Source organism: Balaenoptera acutorostrata, chromosome 7 (genome assembly GCF_949987535.1).
Source record: "Balaenoptera acutorostrata chromosome 7, mBalAcu1.1, whole genome shotgun sequence".
In the NCBI taxonomy this organism is placed as follows: Eukaryota; Metazoa; Chordata; class Mammalia; order Artiodactyla; family Balaenopteridae; genus Balaenoptera; species Balaenoptera acutorostrata.
Genome location: NC_080070.1, coordinates 60,950,435 through 60,970,330, shown reverse-complemented (window position 1 = coordinate 60,970,330; position 19,896 = coordinate 60,950,435). Strand labels below are relative to the sequence as shown.

Below are 19,896 nucleotides of genomic sequence, written 5' to 3'. Positions count from 1 at the left end.
AGTAATCATTCTTTATTAGAAAACACTCCTTAGCGGATGAATCAAAGGCCTGTTAAGAAAAAGGCCTTTGATTCGAAGCCCATTCAAAGAAACTAACATCCAGATAAACACAGAAGTCTCCAGACTGTCCATCTGAAGTTTAACTATGTCACATGTGAAAAGGCAACTCTATAAACATCAACACCACTACCACAGTGGCCAATGGACAGCCAGATGTGTCTGGAATAATATCCCACAGCTTCACATCTGGGTCTCATCGCTGGCTCCCACTTGCAGTTCTTCTTTTTTCATTAAAAAAATATTTTACATTATTGGGTTTAAAACTCCTTTAGAAAACAGGGAGAATTTTTGTAAAATACCAGTGAAATGCTTTTGGTGAAATATCTATAACTAGGATCAAAAGGCCTAAAGATACTGATGAACTCTTATCTCTTGAAAGTGTTTGTGATTTCAAAGTCTCCTCTCGTATGTTTGTTTGAACATGACTAATCATATTTTCTTATTTTCCAATAAAAAGTAGTAAATCTCTGCACGATTATTTAAACTTTAAAGGTTAAAATTATGATCTTAAAGGGAATATTAACTACTAGGAAGTTTGTGATTACTCACGGGGCTGAATTATCTAATATTTAACCTAGGAGAATTTTACCCGGAAATTACCAGATCTGCTCTCAAGCTGCTTTTTCTTATAAAGAAATAAAATCTGACATTTATTGGCGAGGAAGGAACCAACATGTTTTAAATGCCATTATGTGCCAGACACTGGGCTGGGGAACATGTTCACTCATTTGATCCTTACAATTCTCTAAAGTAAGCAATGGTTTTCCCATTTCTACAAAGAAGCCAAGGGTCCCTGGGTAAGGAACTTGTTCCAAGTTAAGTTGCTAATAAATGATAAAGTGAGACCCTGCTTGAAGTCTATTTGGTTTCAAAGACCATGTCCCTTCCAGCCCACTGTGGCATGCGTCAAGTGCCCCCCCCATGCATATGAGAGGCACTGGTGCCAGGTAAAATGTGGGACACGAATTTCAACAGTAACACGCTTTGCTCTATAGGAGCTCATCACTTAGCAGAGGGAGGTGAGACACATGTATGAATAACTACAACACAAATATAAAAGCAGAACATGCTAAGATGGAGATACAAAAGGAGTTCTATCAAAGCACACAGGAGAAAATAACTACTTTAGTTGGAATGGGGTATGGTAGGGAGAGATACTGGAAAGGACTTCTGAGAGGAAATGAGACTTGATTGGGCCCTGTTAAATGGCTAGGTGATTAGGAGAGAAGTGAGAGGAGAGTATAGACGAGGGTACAAATATTGATGCAGGAAATCTCTCTTGGGTGTCTCCCTGGTTCACAGTGATTCTCCCAGTCTTTGGAGATTACCTCCATACACAGGTGTCTAACTTCCCAGGGACAATTAATTCATTGCAGGGCTCCTACCTGACCCAGCTGGGGCAATCACATTCTCTAACTTGGCTACTGTAACTTCTGAGCTGAGACACAGAACCCATGGGCTGGCAAATGAGTCAGCTTATGACAGCATCTTATTGGTGAAGCCTCTCAAGCTGCCCAGATTTATACTCCTGAGTCCCCGTTCTTCATCTCTTCCACGGATTCCCTGAGTACCCTAGTAGCTCTCGAATAAATTTCCCTTTTTGCTTAAGGTAGCCAGCGGTAAAGTTTTCTTGACTAATGCAGTGGAGAACATATTCAGGAGACAGTAGGTTATAGCACCTGGCTGGGAGGCAGGTTATGCGAAGAGATGAAAAAGATAAAAGGGCTGCAGATGCCTCAGGGCATCCTCATGGAAGTCACTGAGTACAGGCTAACGATTTTAGACTTCACTCTGGGAGTCATACGCCGCAACTACTAATACTACTAATTCTACTACTACTTAGACATTTATTGAGTATTTTTTATATACTAGACAGTTTTAAAACTCTAAGTGTTTTAAATACATTTACTCATTTAATGCAATAAGCATGTGAGCTAGGTATGATTATCACTTTATGAGTGAGGAAACTTAAGCCAAGAAAAGTCAGGTAATTTGCTCAAGGTGACACTGAGAGCAAATAAGTAATCTTTACAAATAGTAAACTGGAAAAGTACTTACAATGACTCAACAGTGTAGAGAATTGAGGCAGGGAGACCAGTTAGGAAGCTATTTCCTAATAATAAGCAAAAAGTGGAGGGCATGACATAAAGTAGGTATCAACTCCACATGTAAGTGGATTTGAATTGGTCACAGTGGGGGTCTTTTTGCTACTGTAAATTTGATTGGGTTTTGCAAATAAATGAGCTACCAAAAATTCCTTGAAGAGGGGTGGGGGAGGAATGGAGTAGGAAGTTGGGGTTAGCAGATGTAAGCTATCATATAGAGAATGGATAAACACCAAGGTTCTACTGTATAGCACAGGAAACTATATTCGATATCCTATGATAAACTATAATGAAAAAGAATATAAAAAGAATGTATATATATGTATAATTGAATCACTTTGCTGTACAGCAGAAATTAGCACAACATTGTAAATCAACTTTACTTCAATAAAAAAGAAAAAATTACTTGGGTTTGTATCTTGGATGACTCCAAGGTTAGAGGATGCAACTTACATACGAGAGGAATATACATGGTGGGAGTGAGATCATATGTCTGGTTTTGTATATGTCTGCCAAATCTGTCATATGATATGTGGATAGTATTATTGACCCCCTGTGCTAAACAATATTCAATGAATAGCAAAGTTGACATAATTAACCAAGTGCCCAAATGTCTTCCAGGGAATAATGTTTGGTGGATATTTTGCAAATATCACAAAGTTAAAGTGTTCTTCTTTAAGAAGTACAAGAGGTCACAGCAAAGCTATGCAGGAATCTTACAGTTTCTTCCTTTTTTCCCCTCTGTTCCATTCTGTTCCACTCATAATCATCCTAAGCATACATGCCTCTACTAGACGCTAAGACTATGCCTCTATCCTTTTCTTCTTTCTTAATATCATTGGATTGCATGTAGATTCACTCAGAAAGTTTCTTCATTCCATACGTATGTAAACCTGGTCCTCTGAACCCCAAAATTGTTATGATGTAGGAACTAAGGGTTCTAATTCCTGTTTCTTATGCTCCAAAGAAAATACAGTTTTCAGAAATGCAAACCCCTTCCCCACAGTGTAGATGGCAGGTTACACAAAAATGGGGAAAAACAGATGCAGTCTCTCTACGGTGGAGTTTCTGCCCTTTCCAGTTTCACTTCCTGCAACAAAAATGACACACCAGAAAGATCCTGTGTGGAAACAAACCTATCCACGGGCAATAGGGCCCAGCACATGCTGAGGCCAGGCAGGGACCAGCCCCACTGGTGACCTCCCCGCTGCCTCCTCAGAGAGAGTTATCAGCGAAACCTGCCTTTGAGGAATGTGTCAGATAAGGTTCCTGTGTGATTTCCAGACTGTGAACAAGTGAACAAGCCGAGCTAAGCGCTCCCTCAGCCTTGGATCTGCTTTCTGCACACACACCCGAGCGTGCTCACAGACCACCCACACACTGGAGGGAAGTGCTGGGCACACCCTGCCTGTATCAGCCTCTGCATGACCATGCCCTGCGTGCTCTCTCGTTTGGACGTAAAAAGAGATTCAAGGGGACAGAACACTTGCCCACTTTGTGGCTGTTGACAGTCTGGTTGCAGGGGATTACATTCCTCTTCAGTGTCCCTGTTCCCAGCACGACTAAATGGGGCTCTTCACATCATCTGCTTCACTGCTCTGCCTAGAACTCACTCTTCTCCCCTCCCTTTGTCTAATCCCAGTCTTCTAAGATGCCCTGTCCAACCAGAGACAGACTGCAACCTCCACTGAATCCTGAAAGCACTTGCTCTCGGCCCTACGTCACTCAGCACTTAGAACCTCTTTTGGTTCCAGATTCATAAGCCCTTTGTGGGAGGCACTGGTAAAGGGCATATGCCTGGAAGTGCTGAAAGACTTGGGTTCAAAGCCCTGATGTACCACATCCTAGCTGAGTGACTGTTAGTAAGATACTTAGTTGCTCTGAGCCTCAATTTCTTCAGCTATAAAATTAAAATAGAAACAGTGGCTGCCTCACTTGATGTTACGAGGGTGAAATAAGACAATGCCTCCAGAGCAGCTGGCACAGTGCTTAGCATATAAGAAACACAAATTAAAAGCTAGCCATGATAATTATTCCCAATAAATGCACAGACTATAAGAAAACAGAAACTGCGCTGTGTATAAATGCCCAGTACTTATCATTCCTATTTCCCTCATTGCTATTATGTCATTGTCATTACAGGAGGGGACGGAGCATGGTCATCAAGAATGTGAGCTCAGGAGTCAGACCACCTGAGTTCATATTCTGACCTCACCACAATTAGGCTGTGTGCCTTTATGTGCATTATTTGACTACTCAGTGCTGGGTAAATTATACACTAATTGAGTTGGCCATTAAATTGGCTTTTGGTAAATCTGCCTGCTTTCACTATGAACGCTACACTAGGGAGTTTAGGTTTTTTTTTTTTCTTGCAGGCAATAGGGAGTTTTAATCCAGGGAGTGAAGTGATCAGATTTGCATTTTTAGAAAGATTATTTGGCTAGATGTCTAGAGGGAAAACTATAGGTGGACAAGTTTGGATGTAGAAAGAACATAAGAAGGTTAGCAATACTACAGGTGTAAGATGATGAATATATGAGTGGCGAAATGGACAGTCTTGGTGACAGACTGGGTCTGGGAGATAAGGGAGAGAAAGTTTCTAATGTTAATGACGAAAGTTTTGCTTTAGGTCCTTGGGTATATTGTGATGGCTTTAACATAGAATAGAGGAGGCAAAAAAGGATTTCAGATGTGTGGAAATAATGAGTTAGTAATTAGTTTGAGATTCTATGGGACACCTGAATGGATCTGTCTGGTGTGTAAAGTGGAATTCCTTGGGTATATTGTGATGGCTTTAACATAGAATAGAGGAGGCAAAAAAGGATTTCAGATGTGTGGAAATAATGAGTTAGTGATTAGTTTGAGATTCTATGGGACACCTGAATGGATCTGTCTGGTGCGTAAAGTGGAATTCAGGAGGGAGATTGGGCGGGGGATAGAAAAAGGCTGCCCACGTGATGGTTGAATCCATAGCAGTGGAAGAGATCTCCCACAGAGAGCATGTCGAGAAGAGTAAAGGTTGAGGGCGTGACCACGAGGACCACAAGGGTAGGAGAGGAAAAAGAAGTCTTGGAGGAGTTCGAGAACTGAAAGAGAGTCGAGTTGTGGAACTCAGTGGAAGGATAATATTTTTAGAAGTATGGGGAAGTCAACAAAGCTGGATGACAAAGAGAGGTCAGGGCAGATTAAGGCTTAAAAATATCCACAGGATTTGACAAGTAGGAAATCATTGGTGACCTTAGTGAGAGCAGTTTCATGGACAGAATGGCCTGCCTCCTTGTCTGGTACCTAGTAAGTACTCAACATGTATGAATAATAGAGTGCAAATTTTAAACTGAAACTTCAGTAAAATGAGAAAGAAAACCAACAGGCACAGAAAAAAAGTGCAGGTTAGTGAACACATCCAAAATAGTGGAGCAATTCTCTCAAGTGGGACCTAATGAAACTTCAAAGCTTTTGCACAGCAAAGGAAACCATAAACAAGACAAAAAGACAACCCTCAGAATGGGAGAAAATATTTGCAAATGAATCAACGGACAAAGGATTAATCTCCAAAATATATAAACAGCTCATTCAGCTCAATATCAAAGAAACAAACACCCCAATCCAAAAATGGGCAGAAGACCTAAATAGACATTTCTCCAAAGAAGACATACAGACGGCCACGAAGCACATGAAAAGATGCTCAACATCACTAATTATTAGAGAAATGCAAATCAAAACTACAATGAGGTATCACCTCACTCCTGTTAGAATGGGCATCATCAGAAAATCTACAAACAACAAATGCTGGAGAGAATGTGGAGAAAAGGGAAACCTCTTGCACTGTCGGTGGGAATGTAAATTGATACAGCCACTATGGAGAACAATATGGAGGTTCCTTAAAAAACTAAAAATAGAATTACCATATGACCCAGCAATCCCACTACTGGGCATATACCCTGAGAAAACCGTAATTCATAAAGACACATGCACCCGAATGTTCATTGCAGCACTATTTACACTAGCCAGGTCATGGAAGCAACCTAAATGCCCATCAACAGACGAATGGATAAAGAAGATGTGGTACATATATACAATGGAATATTACTCAGTCTCTTATTTTTTCTTTAAATACAAATGCCATGAGAACACAAGTCCAGTTTGTCCCATCCCAGCAACAGTTCTTACCTGGAGAGACCAGTCCATACAAGTGACTACTCGGTGCTTGGACCAATGCTCATCATAGAACTGACGATTGAAAGAAAGGTTGGCTCCAGCCTGGACATCCCTAGGAGGGTTTAAACATCAAAGACAAATATGATGCTTCAAGACGGGGCTTTGTCTCTAGTGCTCATACTGACAGAATGAAATGGCCAGAGCCTGGCACACAATACGCTCTAAAGCCAAAGCATCAATTGAGACAGCAAACTCTGATCATAAAGGAACGAAAGGTGGTCTCCTTTCTGCAAAGCTCTCTCTAACCTGGCCCAGAAAAGGTTTCCACGTGTTGTTCCAAGCCTGGTGTGAAATGTCAAATTTGTTTCAGCTTCCTATCTTGAGCAGTTCTAAAGCATTCTCCTCCCCCTAATAAGCTCTGCCTTGAATCAGAGTTTACAAGAGATTTCCCAGCTGTCAAGGAAACACAGCACATTTGGAGATTCTTTGGTATCAATAACACCTTATCTGGCCTTAGACCAGAAATGATATGCATGTTTCTCTTTACCTGTAATTTCTGATTGAAGGTGGCAGTTGGCCTCCTTGCTCAATAGCAAGTGAAAAGTTCCACCGTGAGACAGGCCTGCTGGGGAGTGAGGGATTCACCAAACACCTTAGATATTTAATATAGACCAAAATAGCATCTGGGTGGAGGAGGATTACACTTTAGCTGGTGTTTACTTGGCTGATATTCAACTGGCTGCAAAACCTCCTCTGAAGAACTCTGCACTGGTCATGCATTTGCTCCACAAGACTGAGTGTTTAAATTGAGTCATACTTGTTCTGTGTCAGCAGCTATGGGATCTGCATAAAAAGCTGCCTATACTCCTTGGGCTTCAGTTCAGGAATTCTTCCACACTCACCTTTTTTTTCTGTTCATTTGCTTCATTCCATTGCCTTGCACCCTGTATCACTTGTCCTATATAGTTCTTGTTCAGACTGGGTGACTTGACCTCAGATTAGGTATTTGGGCTCCAAGCAGCTGACTTATTATGACTTTTTTTTTTCCCCTGCTAAGCTTTCCTCAGCTCCACCATTGCAAACTCAGGCAAGAGGTACATGCACCCAAATATCTGCCAGGAACCCAGTATAACACTGTGCCAGGCACCCAGAGGGAAAGAGGACTCAGAAAACTAACTGAGCCATAGAGTAATGGCTTTTTAAAAGAAAACAAATATAACACATATATTCAAAATATTATTCTCTTTGATGTAGTCTAACGACGCTGTCAACTGTTTAGAACACTTTTAGAACTCCCTTTTGAAACTGTTTTCAGAGCCACTGTTACATTGCCTTGAGCATCTTCAATGATGATAGGTTGGCCTTTGACAATGTATTTGAATTTTAGAAGTAGTACAATGTCAGGTCTAATGAAAAAGGCAGGTAATCTCATCTTTTCATATTGTTCTTGGCCAAAAGAAATTGGTGGCTAAAAACCAGCTATATCTCTCACAAAGCTCATAAAGTGCCTCCAATGATCCACATGAAGATGGCTGACAGCCCCTGCCGAATATAATACATATGTTGCAGTCACAGGGAAAGTCATTTGGGGCCATTTACTTCTAATGGTTAGTTAAAAGTAAATGGCACTTGTATTTCCTAAAAGGCATATACACATCATCTTATGGCATCAAAAGAGGAAAGAGTTCCCAGTCTCTGTTTGCTGTCTCCCACATCAGTTAAGGTCTCCCATATCTCATGTTTATTTTCTTCGGCTTCCTGTTTGCTTAGACATCAAAAATAGATCTACTGGATATAACACAAATCTCCTTTTGCTGCTTATGTTTTCTCAGAGGACAATGTACATGACTCTGCCAGTCTCTATCACCTGGACTGTTCCCCAGATATCAAGTTCAAAAGCATTTCATGGAAGCACATGATAATTACAAGGAAACTCTAAGCCAGAAGTCATAACCAAAGCCCTTAGTCAAAGCTGTTCAGCAAGATCAGCTCTGGAATTTCATACTCCTCTGATTTGTTAGGCTTGGAACTTGCCTACTCGAAACATAAGTGAATTTAGAATCAACAGATAACTTATCACAGTATTTTTTTAAATGCACACAAGAAACTAACCCATCTTTTTCCTCTAACTCTCGACCACTATAGTCAAAGAAGATATCGGAGTCTTCTGCCAGCGCTCTTTCAATTACCCGTATTGTCCGATCAAAAAAGATGAGAAATTCCTCTGAGTGAAGGATCTGCTGTTTTTCTTCCTCTGTCAGCTCCCTTGGAGGAGCTATTTATGTAAAAGAGATTGTTGGGAAAGAAAAATAAAAAGGGATAATTAAAACATTTCAAGAGGAATCCAACTCTTGAAAGACATTGCTTATCAAAAGAGTGATAAGACACAGTGAAATAAACCACTGTTAATATTAATTCTAAATTACTCTTAAAGTCACACCAAAGGTTTTTGCAGATGTCTTCACTGACAATTTTACAAAAAGATTTCATATCTGGACTAATTACTATTTGAAGAGTTGAAAAATATTACAAATGAAAATGATTGGTGTGTTTTAACAATGAGTTCTGAACGTTATTTTCTTTAGAACTGAACTTGAAAAACAGCTCAAATAGTACATAATAGAGAAATCTATAAAAGCATGTATATTAGATTGTAAAGCTGCGCATACTAAATAATTAAGAACTATCTATAATATGATCCAGATAGCACCTTTCCTCTTTCTACTGATAAATTCATTTTATTTTAGATAGTTACTTGATAAGGCTGATTGATCGTTATATAGATTCTCCTCAAAAACTGAAACGTGTCCTTCCAAACCCCCCTTTACCCAAGATATCTTCTGCTTTTAAACAAACACATGGAACAAATAAATGCTATAAGACACCTCATAATTGTTATTATGCCTTACTTTTCCAGCATGATTAATCTTATAAGACTAAATTTGAAGATACAAAATAAGGCAAAGAGAGATTAAATAACTAGCAATATGTCATAGTGTCTGAAAGTCAGCTCACCTCAGAGTCACGATTAGGTTATATAAACTGTTCCTTCAGTAGCAGGGTTTACATAAAACTATAGAGGAAGGATTAGGAACTCCCCCAGAATGAGAAATCCCCAAGGGCAGAAACTGTCAGCTGAACCTTTGTGGTTCTTCAGGAACCCCAGTTCAACTTTCGTGCAGAGAGACTTCAATAAATGTTTGATCAATTACTCTTGCAGTAGGACCAGAAGCTCCTGGAGTTTAAACTACAAGAGGAGGGTAGTGCATTAAAACCATAGGGGTCCCTGGTGGAATGACTCACCCACAGGATTTCCCAAACACTTCCACAACCATCCTCATAACCAGGACCGATTTCTACCTGGCCACGTGGTCAGAGGACTCATTTAGGTACAGCCACCTATAGCATAATGTTTTATGGAAAAGTGTTATTTGATTTGATTAATGGTATCTTGAAGCCACTGCCTTGAGAAATCTGAACCGTCAAGAAGCCCTCCTGCAGAACCATGGAAGTAGATCTCAAGCTTTTAATGTTCATAATGTCTCCCCCCTTCTGGCCTCCCCTCCCCTGCCCCAGACTGAAAGGCAGCGGGGTCTGGAAAGACTCCAGGGTCTGTATTTGTACAAGAAATTAGAATGATTATGACGTAGTTGATTCACACCTTGAGAAATGGAAAAACATGATTCATCCACTACAGCAGAAGATTATCTCCAAATACAGCTCACCCCGGTGCTTCTAGCAGCCCTAAATACAGCCGGAAATATTTCTTTGTTGCTGAAGTCTCCAGAGCCCTAAATGTGCCCATGTGTATTGGGACTCTGCAAAAACCTCCATCCACATCTGCTGAGCAATGCTGCACAGACAGTAGTTTGAGAAATGGTGAAGTGGGCAATGTGTAAACTGTAAACAACAAGAACTCTACAAAACCAGCCTGGAATCCAAGAGTTACTCTGCCATTTGCTAGCTTGGATTTTTTAATCAATGAAAGCTCTCTAAGCCGCAGTGTTATCCATAAAATGAGGCAATGACACCTAAACTTTAAGTCTGGTTTAAGACTTAAATATACTGGCAAATAGTTCAGCATTCAATAATTAGCAGTTATATATAATTTGTCTACTTTCTAAAACACCCATAAATGAGGCATTTGAATTTTTTCACCCTGATATAAGTTCAAGAAAACAGTAAAACTACTAAATGTAACTAGGTAAAGGGGAAAACCCTAGGGTCCTTTTGTTTTGGTCAGTACTGTTATACAAATAAATAAACTTCACTAAACAAGGATGCTACAGGGCCAAGAAGAATGTCTTATTTTAAAAGCTTCATTCAGCTTTTGTCACTGCTGATGGATGACTTGAGACACACTTGAAATTAAGAAGAGAAATAGGAATTTTTTCCCTTTATTCCTGTTTTTACATTTAAAAAATATCTATTCTATTCTCTGTTTATCTTTTTGAGCTACTTGTATTCCACCTGTATATTTCCTTACAGGTCCATTACCTTGAATAAAAAACAGTTCCTGTGTAATTTTCTGTAATTTTTTTCTTCCCTGTAGCTTACTGTCATTTTGATCTCAGCTTTCAAGACATACAACTTCTCCTCTAAGAGAAACATAAATGGCTGATCAAAGTGTATTTGCAGAGGCCAAGTTCAGGTAAGTGAAGCAGTAGCGTCTCCAGATATTATGTTTGGCAATACAATATTTGGCTTGAAATTAAATTGCTACTGAAGCAAAACAAAGAACATATTTTATATTAAGCTTTGATGTCTAACAGGGATCAAATGACATGATTTGTTAGCACAAAATAATAAGATGCATGTGCAGATGAGTACTTTTTAAAAGTCATAAACAATATTCAACTTAGCAGTTAAACAGAGCCATAGTTATTTTCGCTAAAACCCCAAACCTCTCATATTTAAAAGTCTTTAAATTGATGTGTTATTACAATGTAATGAAAACATAATAGAGCATCCAGGAACCACAACCAAAATCTGTATTTGGAGGTAAAACCTCTCCAGACATCATATTTCATAAAAAAAAAAAAATTAGTTGATTAATGGAGTCCACAAAATTTAAAATATAAGCATAAACAATTAAAATCAGAATTGTATTACTCCAGGATAGACCCCAAATTCTCCCTGAAATCTCTCTTTCTTCAGCTTTTCCCTATCCCTGGAACCTAAAGAGTTATTTTCAACATCTTCTCTGCATAAAAAGGTAGGAAGTAATTTAATAGCAACAGGCGTAACAGAGCAAAACAAGGGCAATGATAATGTTTGATTTTTCTTACGAGTTAAGCAGAAATTGCTATTATAGGAGGTTTGTTGTTTGTTTTTGCAACATGGAGTATTTCTGCCAAGAGCTAACAATATTTTATGCATTTAAAGTGACTCTTTTTAAGAAAGAAAGATTCTTCAGGAAAAGTAGTACACATGGATATGACTTACATATGAGCCAATGACAGCACAATTTTCAAACTTAGCAAAATTTACCTGAACGGTTATATTTAGCTTGAATAAGAAGTATGAAAACAATGTACTAGAGTCATGAAACTCAAAGTTTAGAGAACTGCCTAATTCTATGAATTCATGGCCTGCAAAATTAAAACCTAGTATGAATTTTATTTTAGGGTCTACTTTTAATTCTTTTTATTATAGAAATGTTAATTTGTCTTGGTATTGTACATGAAAATACTTTTTTATGTGTCTCTCATGTTGATTCTATCCTATTTGCTATGCTTTCTTAAGTTTTCTTATTGACCTGAATGTGTACCTTTTCAGTTTCTTTTTGATTTACTCTGTTTACTAGACACTGTATCTTTTGATTTCTAGAGTTCCTGGATTTTTTTTCTCTGTAAAAATGTAAAATCCATAATGGAATCCACAATTTATATTGAGTATTTTACAATCTCATTTTTAGGTCAAAAGTAATTTTTAAAATATCCATTTCAGAAATGTCTTGCCTTGTTTCAATGATGTAGCTTTAAATTTCAATATAAAAATTATATCTTTTAAATATTTTTCAAGAATATATCAAAAAGATTAAAAAATAAATAAGTAAACCCACAAAACTTAAATATTAAATCAGATTAAATAGGGACAGTAGCTCTTACTGAATTTTACAGTGAAATCAGTTCAAAAACAAGAGCAAGAAAACCAAACTAAACTAATAAAGAATGATGTCCTTTTCTGAAGTTAATGTGAGGTTTATGAGTTAATGTGCATTTACAAGAGTCACGTTTCCGATTCTGTTGCTTTAAATCTCTAAACATGAAAATACTAGGACACTCACATATAGAAATTTCCTAAAATTTGATTAAAAGCTAAAAGCTACCTGCTGTTTTCCCTACTCTGTTGTGGAAAAAAGAGTGTGAAGAGTAATAAATCAAACCCATATTTCTTTACTGTTTAATGCATTTTTGATGTCACATGGGCAAAAATGTCAAAAGCTAGTGAGCACTGACTTTTTTCCCATCTCCCCCTCAGCACTTTTTTTTTTTTTTTTTTAACTCCAAAAAAGGCCAGATTTCTCAAAAATGTGTTCCCTGGTTTGAAACTGTGTATGTCAAATTTCAGCCCAGAGCAAATGTTTATGGCTAAGTAATAAATCCCTGAAACTCAGGGTTCCTATGGAAGTGCTGACACAGCCCTGACTACCATGCAGCTGTATGAACGGCGCCACGATTGTATCTGCTAGAGATTCTTTAAAAAGTTTGCAAAATACTGTCTTGCTTTAAAAAAAAAAAATAGCCAGAGAGAGAGTTTGATGCCAACATAAACATGCTTTTAACCCATTATGTGCTAATTTGCAGAAAAGCCATTAATAGAGACTTAAGATGCACGGCGCGGCAGTAACAGGAAATGCACTTTCAAACTTCTTTTGGACTTTTAACAGGACTTTAATCAAGTCCATGAAGCATGAGTGAGAGTTGAAACTGGAGGGTGTTTTTGCTCAGAACTTAAGAAGGAGGTTGCAATGCTTTGCCAGAGAAGAGAATTTGGAGATTGGGGCTGGGGGGGCAGGAGGGAATCCATGCCAAGACACACAAAATACACCCTGGCTCCTTATCACCCAGTACATCTTAAGGATATTTTGCAAAAAAAGAAAAGAGGGTGAGGGTATTTTAGTAAACTTTGACTTATTTTGTCTCTTGCTACACCTGTGTTCATGATATTCTATTCACCAGCTTAAATATATACATGTTCTTAGTAGGAGGTTTAAATGTGAACTTGCTTCAATCAAATCCTTTTAGAATCTCTCAGAAAGAGTAACTTGTGCCTTCTGCGGAGGCCACTGTTAAAGATGCTGAATCTACTGCCTGCCTACAGCCGTACCCTAGAACTTGACAGTAACCCACCTCACTCAATGCCTGGGCAGGTTGAAGTGAGTCCCTATGGCCAGTACATACCCACTCCTACAAAGTCCCCAGGGACAACCATGTGCCACGCACTTCGCCAGAGCCGCGGGCAAACTGAAAATTTAAAACTCAAATGAAATTCTAATTAGACTTAGGTTGCTCTAAACTCGGGACATTTAGTAGGAAATATGGAAGAATCTTTTTAATCTACACTCCATTCTCATGGACACTCCATTTCTCAATAAGAATGACAATCTCAAAATTCTCTTCTTCTCCATAGGCTGAAAATCTCACAGGGACACAAACTTAGATTTTTAGGGAAACATCAGCTATAGTATTTCTTGCCTTCCCCTTTCTTTTCTTTTTTCATTATTGCTTTCTTGTTTTTTGAAATCCAGTGCTATTACAGGAGGATGGCTTTGTGGGCAAGTGTATAGGCTTTGGAGTCAACTCCGAATCCTGGATCGTGTACTTACACATCATGTATCCAGGGGTACATTTTTAAACCTCTCTTTTCCTTTTTCTCTATCTATAAAATAGGGAAAATAATAGTATCTGCTTCAAAAGGATGTTGCGAAGGGTACATAATATCTCTGGAGTGTTAAGGAGAGAGCCAAGTACCTAGTCAGCCCCTAATAAATACTAGTCATTGTTCTCACTGGAGCATGTAAAGGCTGCTCCTTCTGATATGGGCAGAGTGTGGAGGGAAACTTTTCATAGTATAGTTAATAGTGATGATCACGGTTAATGTTTCTCTGTAGATCACACGAATAAACCTCAGAATTTATTGACATAATAATTATACCTGCTCCTTTCCTTTACTGTTATCATTGGGAATATGTGATGGCGTGAACTAGATAACACGTCAATTGATAACAAGTGTCTTATTTTACTGCTATTTAGTAATAATTTTACTGGAAATGTGACTGGACTTGTTGCTGGACTTGTGGATGGTTCGTATTTTATTTGTTTCTGTCAGTCAAAAAAATAAAGGATTACAGTTTATGTTGCTAAATGTAATGTACTGATCAGTCACAGAAAACCTTCCACTCAGGAGGTATACGTTTAATTTTTACTTACCTCTATAGTCCTTTATGTTGGTTAAAAAGACAGCAATAAAATGATGACTCAATTTAGCTCCCACACCATACCTTCCTTCACCTCCTGTTTTTTGTCTTGATTTTCCAGTTCTGAATCCTGGCCAGCTTTAGGTTCTACCATTTCCTCATCATCCTCATCCTCTAGAAAAAAGAAAGAGAAAAATGCATTATATTCTTTCCTTCAAATCAAAGTGTCTGGCTGATGGTGGGAGGTAGGGGCAGAGGGTAAAGTTCCAATCATTTAGGGCGGCTTCTAAGTAAATCAGTCCACGATGAATGCCCGAGATATACGTTTATGAATATATGAATACATTATCTCCAAAAAGGGCCTCTTTGAAAGTCCCCCACGCTTCTGAGAAAACCGCCCCGAGTCGGCACCTGCTACATCCATCTCCAGGCCCTCACCACATGGGATGTCTTGGAATTGCCTCTCTGACCTCTGAAGCTTCTTCGGAGATGGGCCAGGAACAGATCTTAAAATGTTTCCACCTGTAGCACATTCTCCACAGGGGACACCTGCTGTACAGACGACTCATTTCCAATTTCATTCTCACCAAATTAATTTGGTTTTGACCTACAGGAAAGGGTTAAATACAGGTCTGACCCCAGGTCAAATGCCATTGGCAAGTAAACAACCTGGGGTAGGGCCCCAAAAGTCATTGCCATTGGCCTGGGAGAATGCAACCAACCTGAAATGGCATTTACACATTCAGAGCAGTTCATGCATTAATGTGAATTTAATGAGCACTAACAAACGGTACCAGTCGGCCACCACCGCCAGATGTTACAGTGCCCTTCCTGCCCTACGCAAATGTGCTCCCACTCTCTCTCTCTCTTCCCAAACTGCCTTTCTTGGAGGTCCCTTTCAGTGCAGAGTGCTTGAAATCATCAGTCACGGTGTAGAGGATAGAGGGGCAAGACAAAGTGTCACAAGAAAATCCAACTTACAGGAATAAAACAGTATAAAAAATTAAAACTTGCTTCCATGGTTTTTAAATATATTACCTTCACTCAAGTATTATATTGATTTCATTGGCTCAAATGGAGTTTAAAAGAAATTACTTCACTTCCTCCACCCCCATCATTCATTCATATATTCTTTCATTCAACAAATATTGATATTTACAGACATTCTATAAGATCCAAAGCTCTATGGAGAGTCCCATTTCCATCACAATAAATCCTGAGATTTATAGTAACTCAAAATTTCAGCTCTAACCACTTAGAGAATGCATTATATATGCATATTTAAATGCCCAAACAAATATGTGTAGCCTGAAAAGCAACTCTAAAAGTTCTTGATTATATTAAGCAAGTGATTTGCAGAAGGAATATCCATTTAAAAAATATGGATATGTAAAGTATAGTACTGCAGTTTAGATACTGAAATACAGTAATCTATATGCATGTGTGTAGATTGTGGAACCAACATCATTACTTTATAATCACACTAAACACATATTGGAAAGAATGTAAAACACTTTTGAGGAAAACTGTCATTTATTATTAACACATTAACACAGTTATTACTAACACATTATTACTAACACATACCTGTGAGACAAAAATGTGCACTTAAAATTTTGAAAAGTACACTGTTACCCAGATCTTTAGACAAATAGACCTTTAACATGTTAAATTATAAATAACACATCTAAATCTTTATATATAAAGATATTACTGCTATCTGCCCATTAAAAACCAGCTTGGAAGGTCCTGAACAAAATATTCACCTCGACATGATGTATCTTCCTGACCCAAAGACCTAACACAAAGCCCAGTGACGCACTAGCGGGAGGGAAGTTTCCTCTTCTGGTAAACCTTGGATGGAGAGGCAATTTTCAAAAGGCCACTAATCTGCTGGGAAGTAGCTCCATCTCTGAACCTTCTAGAGACAAGTATTTAAATCCAATGGATTCAGCAGCCGTTCCTTGGCACTTACTAAATACAAGTAAATACAACAAATGCAAAGGTGCCAAAGCCCACATTATGGGTTGAACTGTGTCCCCCTCCCCAAATTTGTATGTTGAAATCCTAACCCCCAGTACCTCAGAATGTGACCTTATTTGGAAACAGTCTCATTGCAGATACAGTTAGTTAAGATGAGGGCATGCTGGAGTAGTGCGGGCACCAAGTCCAGCATGACTAGTGTCTTAATAAAAAGGGGAGATTTAAACACAGATTCACATGCAGGGAGAATGCCATTGAAGATGAAGGCCAAGACTGGGGGATGCTTCTACAAGCTGAGAAGTACCAAGGCTTGCCAGTAAACCACCAGAGACACAGAACAGATCCTTCCTCATAGCCCTCAGAAGGAACCAACCCTGCCAACATCTTGATCTTGGAATTCTAGCTTCCAGAACTGTGAGACGTTCAATTTCTACAGTTTAAACTGCCCAGTTTATAGGACATTGTTATGGCAGCCCTAGCAAACTAATAAAGCCAGTAGCGTGCCTTACCTTCTATGACCTTATAATCTAGTAGAAGAGATAATGAGATATACAATAATAACAACTAAAGCAGTGATGAATGCTTTACTTGTATCATCTAATTTATTTATCCGAACTTGGTACTACCAACCTAATTTTATAGATGAGGAGACAGAGTAATTTCCCCCAAAGAAACTCCCAACCATGTTGAGCTTCAAGTTTTGTCTGGTTCTGCATGTTTTGATCTGACCTGATCTTTAACCATTACGCACACTACCTCCCTACCCACAGCTGTCATGAAATAGAAATGCCGTGGAGAAAAGCCTGAAGCACAGCAGGTGCGCTGCTCAGGTGCAGGGTAAGGAGGGGTGTGTGGAGGCTCTCAGAGGTGGACATCGCATGGTTCGCTCTCCCAATTCCCGGAGGTCAGCGCATGTAACACTCAGCTGAGGAGAAGTTAGGTTTCACACCCTTGAGAGCTAAACAGATGGGTTGCTTTATTTATCAAAACTATATATGCTACATCCACACTCTATTCTTGTTTACTTTGTGGAATACACTCTCCTGAGACCTGACCCGCAACATTTACTACAAAGCATTGCTGTATTCCTTCAGCCAGACAGATTTGCAGCTTGGGTGGGAGCAGCATTTCAAGGGAAGTAATTGGTCTGAGTTCAAGGCTGGAGTCTACCACTTGCCAGCCCCTGACTTTACATAGTTCGTAGAAACTCTCTGAGGCCTTTTTCCTCATCTGCTGAATTGGGATAATAACCCGGTCTTAAAACACAAATTTATTGTGAGAATAAACAAAAGTATTGATGTGAAATGGCTTTTTAAACCACCAGGAAGAGTTGCAAACATCCATCCAGAGAAACCGTCAAACAAATGTTGCCTTAGCTTGTATGTCAGAAAATATTTACTGAGCACTTACTATGTGCTAGGTGCCAGGCACAGGACAGGGAACAAGACAGACAAAAAAATAAATTCTGTGCTCATGTCACGGAGCTTCCACGAGTTAGGGGAGAGAAACTGCAAACAAATAAATAAACAAAACATACACTGTGTCAGGTAAGTGGGATGGGGACAGAGAAAGCTGAAAAGGGACATTTGGCATGCTGATAAGGGGAGGAAGAGGTGAAATTTTAAATAGAGTGGTCAGGAAGGGCCACACTGAGCAAAAACTTCAAGGAGTTAAGGCGTGAGCCACTGGAAGATCTTGGGGAAGTAAAACTAACAACAAATAGATTCTTCCATCTCACTCCATAGACCCAAAGGGTGGAATAGGTCAAGGTCTAAATTACTTTATTATCAGCTCCTTTGACTACGGAAAACAATTGTGCTTTTATTAGAACCACCTAGTTTGTACATTCACATTTTTTAGTTCTTAAAACCAAGTCAGTTTCACCAAATGACTTTGGCTAGTCAGCTTTAAATAGTATCAAGTTCTCACCTTTCGCAGCTATAAGGATTTTTGTTTTAAAAAATCCTGGAAGAATCAAAAGCAACGTCATGACAGACAGTGCCACTTAGAGCTTTTAGGAAATATATTATTCTATAAGGGCCTGGCTATAAAAAGGGCTAGATTGTGATAGAAGTATGTTAGTTTATTTTTTGAAGTAGGTGGGGAAATAGCAGGTTATCTAATTCTTTAAATAGAAAATACTTCCCCAGAGAGTATGTTTTCAATGAGTTCTTAAATGAGTTCTTATAATATGTGCAAAGTCCCATAATGAGATACTGTGAATAAAAGAGAAATGAATTTAAAAAACAGTACCTGCCTTTTTAAGGTAGTTACAAACCAGTTGTAGGCATTAATTTTTAGTGGCCACAGAATTCTTTGTCTATCACCCTTTTAAAGACAGAAAGTGAGTGTTTCAGTGGATTTGTTAAGGAAATAAAACACAAGAGACTGGTTTGTTTCTCTGCATACTGATATGTTTGCCTTGCTCAGCAAAGAGAGTATATTTTTCTTTAAGACTCTGGTTTCCTTTCTGGTGCAATTGGAATTACTTCTGTTGAAACCATTTTCAGAACAGTTAAATAACTTTAAAGAAAAGGATTTATGCAGAACCGCTACAGACTACTGATATATGAGTTGTGCTACTAGTTTATACCCGGTTACATTTCCTCTGAGATTGGAGGGAAAAAAATTACCACCCATGTACAGTTTCCTGTACCAGGTACACATGAGAAATTAAACTACTGGCAGAAGTTAATTGCCTGTTAGCCCAAGGGGCTAATTTCAAACAATAGCATCTTTTAGAAATTATTTTATTTAGCACCCAAATTCTACCGTCTGCCGTTGTTGCCTTCTTTCTCTCTAGTTAGAAAAAAGTTTGCTCATCACTGTCTTCCTTCCTTAAGATTTTCTCAAGGTCTAAACACAAGTAATTGCATGTTTGGCAGCAATTACACATAACACACTTAGCACAAGGCCTCACCCCTTACATGAGCTCCCAAAAGGTTAGTTTCCTCCAGCAGCTGGTGGATGAGAATGAAGTCAATGTCACCAATTTGAATACGCCACAGTCCTCTGAGTGTTGGGCTGCTGTGATGGCCTCACAAATTTGAGTCTTTGGAAAGGAAGTGAAGGGGACCGTCCGTCACTGTTGGCAATACAACATCAAAACCCCTTTCTGTCTGGGGAGGCGGGAATCCCCTTGCACTACTGTTGTATTGGCGCCTTGCT

The 19,896-nt window shown here is 38.9% G+C and overlaps 1 protein-coding gene across 5 annotated transcripts in view; it reads right to left on the bottom strand.

The window, feature by feature from the left end:
- DYNC1I1 (dynein cytoplasmic 1 intermediate chain 1) overlaps positions 1-19,896 on the bottom strand; it is a 336,428-nt gene that overhangs the window by 122,585 nt on the left and 193,947 nt on the right. For all 5 annotated transcript variants that reach the window (XM_057550171.1, XM_057550173.1, XM_057550172.1 and 2 more), the window contains 3 exons: positions 14,830-14,919; positions 8,436-8,598; positions 6,336-6,435 (listed from right to left, as the gene is read on the bottom strand). In XM_057550171.1, the coding sequence (XP_057406154.1) occupies positions 6,336-6,435; positions 8,436-8,598; positions 14,830-14,919 (353 nt within the window). The remainder of the gene's footprint in view (positions 1-6,335; positions 6,436-8,435; positions 8,599-14,829; positions 14,920-19,896) is intronic.